The sequence below is a fragment of the Saprolegnia diclina genome (assembly GCF_000281045.1).
Source record: "Saprolegnia diclina VS20 unplaced genomic scaffold supercont1.197, whole genome shotgun sequence".
Classification (NCBI taxonomy): domain Eukaryota; phylum Oomycota; class Saprolegniomycetes; order Saprolegniales; family Saprolegniaceae; genus Saprolegnia; species Saprolegnia diclina.
The window spans coordinates 1-9,667 of NW_008246264.1; the positions used below are offsets into that span (position 1 = coordinate 1).

Sequence of the window (9,667 nt, forward strand, 5' to 3'; positions counted from 1 at the left end):
CAGCCCCAGCACTTTCAAAATGCGATTCCGCTCAGCCAGCTCTAAGCAACTAAGAAAGTTGTCAACATGCAGATAGTCCGCAGAGTTCCAAAGCGAGGCAAGCACCTCGACGCAGTGCACACATTAACCTACTGCAAAGTATCGTGCGTTGGGACACCACTAGATTGTCCACTGGTCGTCCGATTGCTCGCATAAAGCAAAACTCAAACTCAAACTTGGCGAGGCTGCCAAAGAAAACACGAGGTAAACTCTTGATAGGCGGTTAAACTGGTTGAAATCCATGGGCCCGAGGTTTGAACCTGCGTTTAAACCTATACCCTGTCAGCACCAGTTGGTCGAGCACGGCGGGTTTTTCTGTCTTCTTTGCGAATTCTACTCTATGAAGAGACTCACCCAGTCCAAACCTCTCACCGTCGACCATTCTTCCGGTAGCATGACCAAAGTACGCACAAATTGGCTGAGTTGGCAGGCAATGCCTCGTTTCCGCGCGGCGCCGCCATGAACCCAGCGGCACCCGGAGGCGTTGCCCGCGGTTGCGTGTCTTGATGGCCGTGGCATCATGCCCCAGTTCGGACCGAACTTTCTCATCCATCAAGTCGTCGCATTGCCAAGAGCATCAAGGGCATAAAAGCGACTCCTCAGAAAACAGGTCAGCGATGGAAGCGACAACAAACTTTCGAACATGTTTGACGCGCGTCCATCAACACCACGGGATGAGTTGAGAGAAGTCGACTATCGAGCTGATTGTCTGCCTCCTTGTCATTTTGCGATTGCCCACCTCTCCATCATGAAGACGACGATCCTTGCAGCCTTGTGCACTCTTGCGACGGCGGCACCTCCGACGAGCGCCGGGACGACAACGACCAAGGAAGAACACTTTGTCGAAGCCATGCCCTACCACGCCATGGACCACGAATGGTACGGACGCGGGTTTGGTCGCGGCTGGGGCGGTGGCTGGCGTGGTCGCTGGGGTGGTGGCTGGGGCGGTGGCTGGGGCGGTGGCTGGGGTGGTTGCGGTGGTTGGGGCCACGGTCCCGGGTGCGGTTGCGGCTGCTGCGGCGGCTGGTAGTGCTCTGTAGCTTCGCGGCTTTACACTCAAACCTCATGGCTAATACCACTCAACCGGTTGAAACCATTTCCTCGACTTGCCCTTTTTGTTTTTACATGTCTACTTTTGACCTCGACCAAGCAACTCCCAAGTGCAGCAGCATGTCTCCGCCCGACCACCAGCCTTTGCATGCTACATTCTACTTCAAGAATTTGACGCCGACATTCCGCCTCGACAGTGACGCAAGCTTTTGGCTCGACGCCATCGTTCGCTGTAGAACAGTACGTATACATCGCTCGCGCTCAAGCTGGCAGCCTACGACCAGTAAGCGAACAACGTGGTCGCGACTCGTCATGCGCTGTCAACGATACCTGGACCGCGCCTGCGCCGAGTGCCATGACACGTGCCGCATCATCGCCCGCTTCTGCCCGTCGTGCGGCGCCCAGGTCGATAGATTGATACAAACCGAGCCTGAGCAATGGCGTCGTAAATGCCAAGCGCGATCTTGCGAGAACTCCAATTCGCACAATCTTATGTTTTCGTTTGGATTTATCATCGAGGTTTTATTAACTAGACCAGACTCGTAGCCTTTACGCAATGTCCATCCATTTAACTGTTTATGGTATTGAGACCTACCCGGAATACCTCTTGGCCTGTGTGACTGGTGTCGCCATCGATGCGGCGGACATATACGTAGCGATGCACATTGGATAGGCCCAATGCTGGTCGTGTTGCTGATGTCGATCTCAAGTCGGTGGCAAACTGGCATCATTTTTGTGTGTTTTTAGCCAGCAGATTTTGTCAGCCATATGGACGTCGGGCGATCGAAGCGGGATGGTGTCGTGCGCCTGAGCCTCTCGCCGCACCTCGCGCTCGGGCCTAGCCTCACGCAAGTCTTGGGAGCGATGGCAGCAACGTCGCGCCTCGAGACGCTGCCGGGTGTCGACGTCTCTATGGCGCGCTGCGCCTTTGGCCTCGACGTCTACGATCGCCTGCTGCCGCACGTCGCCACAACGTTTGCCCACGCAGCGTACGTGCACATTGACCTAAGCCATGCGTTGCTGCCATCGGATGGCCTTGTCTACCTTGTGAAGCATCTTTTGGCGGTTCATTTTCGCATGGATGGCTGCCGCTTGCGACTGACGCTCACGGGCCTCCGGCTAACGCTGGCCGATGTGGAGGCACTGCGCCATCTCGCGCCAGTCCTCGACGGTCTGTGTCTGCGCGAAAGCATCGCGTCCGCCAGCGTCGCTCGTGCCTGTATGTCCCACATCGCGTGACCCTCATTGCTAATACCTGTCCCAATAGTTGTCGACAGCCTCGGCGCCTTCTCCGAACTGGTCGTGCTCGACTTGACCAAGGTACGTGACGCAACTGCTCGAGCTGCAGAAGCGACTTCGGCTCGTCTAGATCTTTTTTGCGCGCCGGGACGCCCACCTCTTCCAGCGGTTCCTCGCGCATGTGACGACGCCGACGCCGCAAACACCGTGCGTCTGGCCTTTCCTCGCGTCCCTCGTCCTCGACCACAACGCATTCCCAGTCGACGATGTAGTCGCTCTCCTCTCGGCGCTCATGTACAGCTTCTCAGACCTCTGGCATCCCAATGGAAAGGTTCTTGGAGTAGGTACTCGACGTCGCTGACGCACCTCTCGCTTGCCTACTCGCTGCCGTCAGTGGACACGATCGTCGGCGGCTGGCTGCTTCGCACCATCTTGCGCAACCCGGCGTCCTCTCTCCGGTCGCTCAACTTGGCAGGTCTCTCGCTCCAGCACGACATTGCTTCGACGTTGGCCAATGCTCGGCCCGACCAGCTCTTGCTCCTGGCGTCGCCGTCTCTGGTGACAGCAGACATCCCCGACGGCGCGTTCGTGGCCTTGCCGCACAGCACGGTGGTGCAGGCGTCCACAACGTCGTCGGCGCCGCTGTCTCTGAGGGTGCGTCCGTCGATCGTTCAAGTCGTCGGGTCGACACCGACGTTCACTGCCGTGCTCCTGCCCGGCCACGGTATCGGGTTCATTGACCGCGACGCTGTGGGCGAGGCACTGACTATGAGAGAAACTTCCACCACGGCGTGTCTGAGCGAGCTCGTGCTGGACGACCTGAAGCCGCTTGGCATCTTGCCTCCACTCTTGCACCTCTTCCGGGTACCGACAGAGTTGAGGTCGCTGCGACTGCGCCGATATCAGGCAACGACCACCGAAATCGAAGCCCTCGTCGAGACTTGCAGCGGGCTGCGTGCGCTCGACCTCAAAGCGTGCCGTCTGAACGACGTGACCGTGCTCCTCCCCGCCTTGCAGCACCTCGAACAGCTGAATTTGTACAAAAATCTGATCGGCGCCGTCGGCGCCATGCGCCTCGCACGGGCATTGGAGACCGCACGTGTGCTTCGATCGCTCAACGTGTCGTGCAACCTCATTGGAGAGCTTGGTCTCGCGGCTTTGGCTATGGCCCTCGAGGTGCGTGGTCATTCGGTTCGAGTCTGTGTCATGCTAGTGGGGTAGACCAACCGGACGCTTGAGCACATCACGCTCGATGATCTATCACTTCAGGCACGGTTTGGCAACGTGCTGTTGCGCGTCGAGCCATTGCGTATGGAGGCCAAGTGGGCGTGTGTCCAAGCTCTGACGTGGCGCCACCAGCGCAGTGCGACGAGCACCCGCGCCGTGACCATCTACAGCCAACTGCTCGACCCGACGCTCATGCAGCACATCTTTGCCTTTGCCGGCCGCGCGATTTGTCGCACGATATGTGAACGACCTTGATGCGCGAGGCAAGGACGCAAACCTACCCCTAGTATCTCGGTGACGGTGGAGCTAAGCTACACTTGTTGACTGCTGTACGAGTACCATTTTTCTATGAAAAGAACGCCACTGTGTCGTGGGCACGCGTGGCAAGAGAAAGTATGTACAATATTGTCTCGATTTGTTGAAGGGTATCGGCTTGTTCACGCGCCCCGAGACTAGCCAAAGGCAATTTCGAAAAAGCGGGGCAAATCACTAGACGACCGCTTGTCTCAAAATACATAACAGCGGCTAGGTTGCATTTATCCAGAGCTATCGGCAGTATTAGATCCGCCCAAGCGGCAGCGCAGACTGCAGCCGGGCGACCGTCGATGGATCGAGGGCGTGGGGCACGACGGGCACTGGGAGCGTCATGTACCGCCACGTCTTGATATCAAAAATGTACAAGTTGTCCTTGTACTCGATCGAGAGGATACCTGCCATAAGCGCCGACGCCTTGTCCAGAAAGTACTCGCCGTCAACCGCCCAGTCGGCCAAATCAAATAAATAGAGACTCTGTGCATTGAGGAGTAGAGAGTGCACCTGGACGGGTGGTAACCGCGGAAACCGGAGCCGGTCGACTAGATACGTCAGCAGGATGCACCACATTGTCATGACAACGACGGCGATGCTACCGCTTGTCGAGCCGATGCAAATCCCCGCACTCGAGCAGAGAAGCCCACTGTCCATGTCCACGTACGAGCAGTCCCGTTGGAGCTGCGCACGCGCTGGAACGGGCGACGCAAACGACCAGAGAATCGCAAGAAACCACGTTAAAAATGCGCTCTTGGGCGCGTACGTGGCCGTGTACTGGCGCGTCACGACGCTGAAGAGGTCGTTGAGGGCGTAGACGAGCCACGAAACCTCGGAGGCCGCGAGGATCGTCTTGTACCATGTCAGAGATGGCGACGTAATCAGTGTAGCGGCACCGACTTTAGTCAAAAGCAGCGGTGCCGTGTTGAGAATCCAGATGGCTGTCAAACTGCGCAGAAGAAGCACGAGTCGACCCGCCCACACATGCCCCACGATTCGGCTGAGCTCAAAGAGATTCCAAGCTTCGATGCGACCTCGCTGGCCGAGACTGTAGATGGTCTCAAGCCCCGCGACAGCAATGAGCAAGGTCGTGACGTAGAGAATACACCCTTGACAAAACGACGCAAAGCTCACGGGGACCTCTCCGGGATCGGGACTCATCGTCAATAGCGGCGTCCACTGGGAGAGCGATGTGATCGTACCTGCGTCACCAGTAAACTGGACGGCTTCGCGCGCACCCGTCGCCCACTCGTACAAGAAACACCAGCCGTAGAAGCCCCAGAGCCGCTCGGACGGCGCCAGAAGCGGCACATGGTACAGCTGCACATGTGACGTGTCGTTGGTAAAGTAAAAGTACTGCGTCGTCTCGATCTGGAGTTCACGGACGCTCTGGACCACCGACGGCACAAGACCTTGAGGAACTGGGATCGAAAATGTCTCTAGCCAAGTGACAACGTCGCGAAACTGAGCTCCACACGCAGCGCCCGAGCACAAGTCAAGGGCGCAAATCCCCTCGTAGTCGGCCGGTTCAACCACCGTTGTAGTGAGAAACGCTGCAAACGCGAAGAGCTGCTCCTTTGTGCTGAGCTGCATGAGCTCGAAAAAGTTGGCGTTGCAGACGCTAAAGGCCCCAAAGCCGCTGTAGAGCCCAATCGACGGCTCGGGCGGCAAGTCGTCGCCGCACATGAGGTTGCCGCCCACGAGCATGATCGACGGGTCGGACAAGAGAAAGGGAAGTACTTCGCAGACACTGGGCTTGGAAGGAAGCGATAGAAAATGCGCTTGCGCTAGCTCGTTCGAAACCAGTTGCGTGGCGATGACATTCAAGACAGTGTTGAGAAGGTCCACGAGAAGTCTTGGTGCCGCGACAAGATGAATATCGATGGCGCCAAAAGGACCCAGCGTTGACGCAAGTAGAACCAGACCTGGTCGTAGCGGCGTCGGCAGCGTCAAGTTCTGGGCCAAGAGCAGTGTACTAGACGAATTGGCAAAGGCAAACTCGGGACTAGAAGAGAGGAGGCTCTTGCCACCGATGTACGTAGCGTTGGTAGCTATGGCCCAGAGATCACGCGCAAACGCCCAGTACATGCGATGAGATGTCTGCATCCACGTATGGTAGTCGCCTTCCGACCAACTCAACGTCAGTGATGACGTGTAGCCCAGTGCCGACGTGACCCAGAAGGTATCGACCATGCCAATCGTCTTGTAGTTTTGCCACTGCAACTGGAACCGCGTAATGCTGTAGAGACGCCAGAGAGCCACTTCGTCATCAACAGAATTGACGTTGAGTTTGAGATTCGAGAGCCACTGCTGACCACGCTGCGAAGTCTGCAGGTGCAACACAAAACCAATCTCAAACGAGACACCCCAGCAGCGGTCCCACGCGGCCCAGTCACGAACGTTGCGAAGCGGAATCTCCAAGTACACGGCGCCATTGGCCATCTGAGACGCAACACATCGCGCTTGACGCTTGGTGGTGCTGGCCATGGCCCAATGTCGATCCAAGTCGAGCCAGCAGTACTGCGTAAACATCCACGGCAGCATACACGGGTTCATGTCTCGAAGGCCTTGCGCAAAACGAGCCAGAGGTACGCTGGTGTCCAGGAGCTGACGCCGGGCAGCATGAGCACTCCAGGCAATCGACGCCATCGAGTCATTGTAGAGCTGCGAAATGTCGGCCAGCGCAGGGCTGCTCAAGTCAAGCGTCATATTGGTCGAGATGAGAAGCTGCTGGTTGATGGCATTAGCCAAGAAGGCGTGCATGCCGGTGCTGTTGAAGCCCGTCCAGCCAAAGTCGTTGGCCAAGAAGGTTTGGGCAACCGCGAGGAAGGCGACGTTGGAAGCGAGGCCAATCGCCGTGTACAGAATGCCACACAGCAGCAATATCGTCTTTGGCACGCGTAGTCGGGGAAGTGTGCTTCCGCGAGATGGCCCGAGAGGATTACCTAGAGGCACACGATAGCTCGTAGCGTGAAGGAGCGCCTTTGTCAATGCAAATGCGGTGCAATGGCATCCAGAGCTTGGTGTCAAACACAACTTTCCGAGAGCCAAACGAGACGCAGAGGACGCCGTTCATAGCCGCAGCGATATCGTTGGTCGTCGTCTCACTCGGCCCCAACAAAGCTACATCGCTTGTAGGAGCGTATGCGACCGCTGCTGCCGACAAGAGTAATGACGGCATGCGCGTCAGCGTCGACGGCTTTTGCGTGGCGCGGGACAACATATTCGATCCAAGTACAAGAAGCCATAGAGCAACGACAGTCACAACAACCCGACGTAGGCTACCGATGCTCAAGTGCCCGCTCACACAGTGCAGCATCGCATCGAGGTTCTCCGAGAGGCACGCGCGGTGCAGATGCGTCGAGACCTTGATCGGAGCCGCGACGTCGACGACAAACAAGCTCAGCCAGGCGAGAAGGGCGCAGGTGGAGGCCATGGTGCCGTTGCTACGCGGCGTCAACGGCAGCAAGAAATCCTGGAGAACGTACAAGACCCACGTGACATCGCCGGCCAAAATGCCCGAGACAACCACGGACCGCGTGCCCGCCACAAACAACGTGCCTCGACTCGGTGTCACTTGGTGCTGGAGGGTGCCAGACGACAAGCAGAGAAGCGCTGCGACGCCACGCCCCGCGACAAGCCCGCGATTGAGCCACGATGCACTGGTGAGGCGGTGGAAATAGAACCACGGGGTCGATGACGAACTTGGAGGGCGCGTCACGCGAAGCCAGAGCACGAAAACCCCAAGCGCGAGAGCTACACCACTCACAACGACGCTGCCGAACCAGAGGAACACGCCCACGCACGAGAGGACGCTGTAGGTCGGTGACGGGAGCGAAGCGTACGCATACGTCATGACAGCGTACGAGTGGGCGTCGCCGTCAAACAAGATGACTTCGCGCGTATTCATGGCCCACTCGTAGATGCTCATCCAGCCAAAGAACGCATACGACGGGTCCAAGAGCCGCTGTGTCTCGATACCGAGCGAGGCATTTCGTTGCACCATCTGAAAGATAGGGTTGCCAGAGCTGTCAGGTTGATGCCAGCCATCTCCCTGGGGGGTGCTCTGGCGAGCGCATCGGCGGTTTGACGCAACAAGCCGCTGCAGACAGCAACCTCGGTCTCTGGCAAAAGATCACAGAGTGTGATGGGGGCTTCCGTTGCGGTGGCTATCGACAGAGCAAAGAGACTCGCGAGCGGAGACCAGCAGAGTGTGAGCGGCATCGGTGCCATGCAGCCGTCGTCAAAGCCATAGGACTCGTGAACAAACGAGTAGCCGGCGGACGAGAGGCACGTTGGGTTGCCGCCAAAAAATGTGAGCGACGGATCTCGCCACTGCCGTGGCGTCGGGTGCAGCGTCATCGACGTGAGCGCGTCATAGGCCGTAGCGAACGCAGGACTGAACGCCAACGCTGCGAGCACGGAGCTTCGAAACGTCTGCACGGTGCGCAATACCTCCGCCGGCACGGGTACCCAGAGAAGGTCCGTGTTGCAAAGCGGTCCGAGCTGGTCGTGCACAGCTTGCTGGAATCGATTAAGCGGCGTTCCGACGTTGTACACTTCGATCGCGTTTGGTGTCGTGTGCCCGAAGAAGGTGCTCGCGTTGCGCACCAAGCTCTCATTGTGCGAGAGCGCGCCAAAACCATACATGAGCGTTAACGTCATGCTCAAGGTAAACCAGACAGTCGCCCGGTTCTTCTGCGCGATCGACTTGATGCGCAGGGAAGAGGTCGCACCAAGGGCGTTTGTGACGTCGATCGACTCTTCTAGTCCGAGCTGGTTGAGGTTCGTGTACTGGAGCACAAAGCTGTCAAGACCTGCGTCCGACCAGAATTGAACTTCGCGCTCCACTTGTAGCATCTGGTGCGTCGCGAGGTACGTGAGAAAGGCGGGGCCGTCCGGCGACTCGGCGACGCCATCGCCGATGCGCTGCTGGAACGAGCCTTGGGTCGTCGCACTCCACGCGTTGAAGTCCATGTTGCGCAGGATTGTCTCCATGTACATGGCGCCGTTTCGGACGTAGCGGTCACGGCAGCGCTCTTGCCGCTGCTGCGTGTAGGCCAGGGCCCAGCGCCGATCCAAGTCGACCCAGCAGTACTGCGCGCCAATGCTCTCGACGGCCGCCAACTGAGGTTGCGCAGACCCACAACACCGCCTTCGAGACGCGCGAGCTCTTGGTACATGATGAAGCAAGCGTACGCGGGGTGAACGCCGACGACGTCACTCGCAGCGTAGCCCGCCGATGGCTCCAGGAGGTCGATGGTCCTTGAGGCGTTGTTGGTCAGAAGCGACAGCTGCGTGTTGAGAGCATGTTCGAGCGCCGACGACATGCCGTTGGAGAGAAAGCGGACCCAGAAGAACTCGTTGTCAAGGGTCGCGTACATGAGGACGAGGCTGGCGATACCAAGACCGATCGAACCAACGACGTAGAGAGCACCGAGGAGCTCGAAGAGGCGCCAGGAGCGCGTGCTGGCGGCGGTACTCGCATCGCTCGGTTAAGTCTGCGGCATGACTAGCGTGTGCACGCGATGTTGTTGCTGCTCCAGATCTCGATCTGGCGCGAATTGATACAAAGTAACTCTTCGACGAGGAGTTACTTTGTATGCATTGTTCAACAATCTCGACATTTCGATACGCGGGAGGAGCAGGGGGCGAAAAGGCCTGAATTACTGCCCAGCCTCGGGGGCGGAGCGGCTTAACCGGAGCCGAATTCTGAAATGAGCGTGGTTCCCACTCTCGAAAAGGTCCTTTCGACTCCTTGCCCAATCCATATAGATAGATAGATAGATAGATAGATAGATAGATA

At 57.9% G+C, this 9,667-nt stretch overlaps 2 protein-coding genes across 2 annotated transcripts; one reads left to right on the top strand and one right to left on the bottom strand.

Moving 5' to 3' along the window:
• The first annotated feature begins 1,839 nt into the window (after positions 1-1,839).
• SDRG_17102 (hypothetical protein) lies at positions 1,840-4,006 on the top strand. The gene is made up of 5 exons (XM_008623337.1): positions 1,840-2,308; positions 2,357-2,409; positions 2,459-2,622; positions 2,673-3,504; positions 3,550-4,006. Exons 1-5 carry the CDS (start codon positions 1,858-1,860, stop codon positions 3,808-3,810), a joined length of 1,761 nt encoding a protein of 586 aa, XP_008621559.1. The 5' UTR covers positions 1,840-1,857; the 3' UTR covers positions 3,811-4,006.
• Positions 3,949-9,245, bottom strand: SDRG_17103 (hypothetical protein; the record flags this gene model as incomplete). Its single annotated transcript, XM_008623338.1, has 5 exons — positions 3,949-6,778; positions 6,819-6,984; positions 7,147-7,927; positions 7,978-8,958; positions 9,009-9,245. 5 exons carry the CDS (start codon positions 9,243-9,245, stop codon positions 4,114-4,116), a joined length of 4,830 nt encoding a protein of 1,609 aa, XP_008621560.1. The 3' UTR covers positions 3,949-4,113.
• Between the last annotated feature and the right edge of the window lie 422 nt (positions 9,246-9,667).

Coding starts and splice junctions, on each gene's coding strand:
- SDRG_17102 (XM_008623337.1), top strand. CDS start 1,858: ATGGACGTCGGGCGATCGAAGCGGGATGGTGTCGTGCGCCTGAGCCTC. Junction 2,309..2,356: donor CGCCAGCGTCGCTCGTGCCT/GTATGTCCCACA, acceptor CTGTCCCAATAG/TTGTCGACAGCCTCGGCGCC. Junction 2,623..2,672: donor GCTCTCCTCTCGGCGCTCAT/GTACAGCTTCTC, acceptor TTCTTGGAGTAG/GTACTCGACGTCGCTGACGC.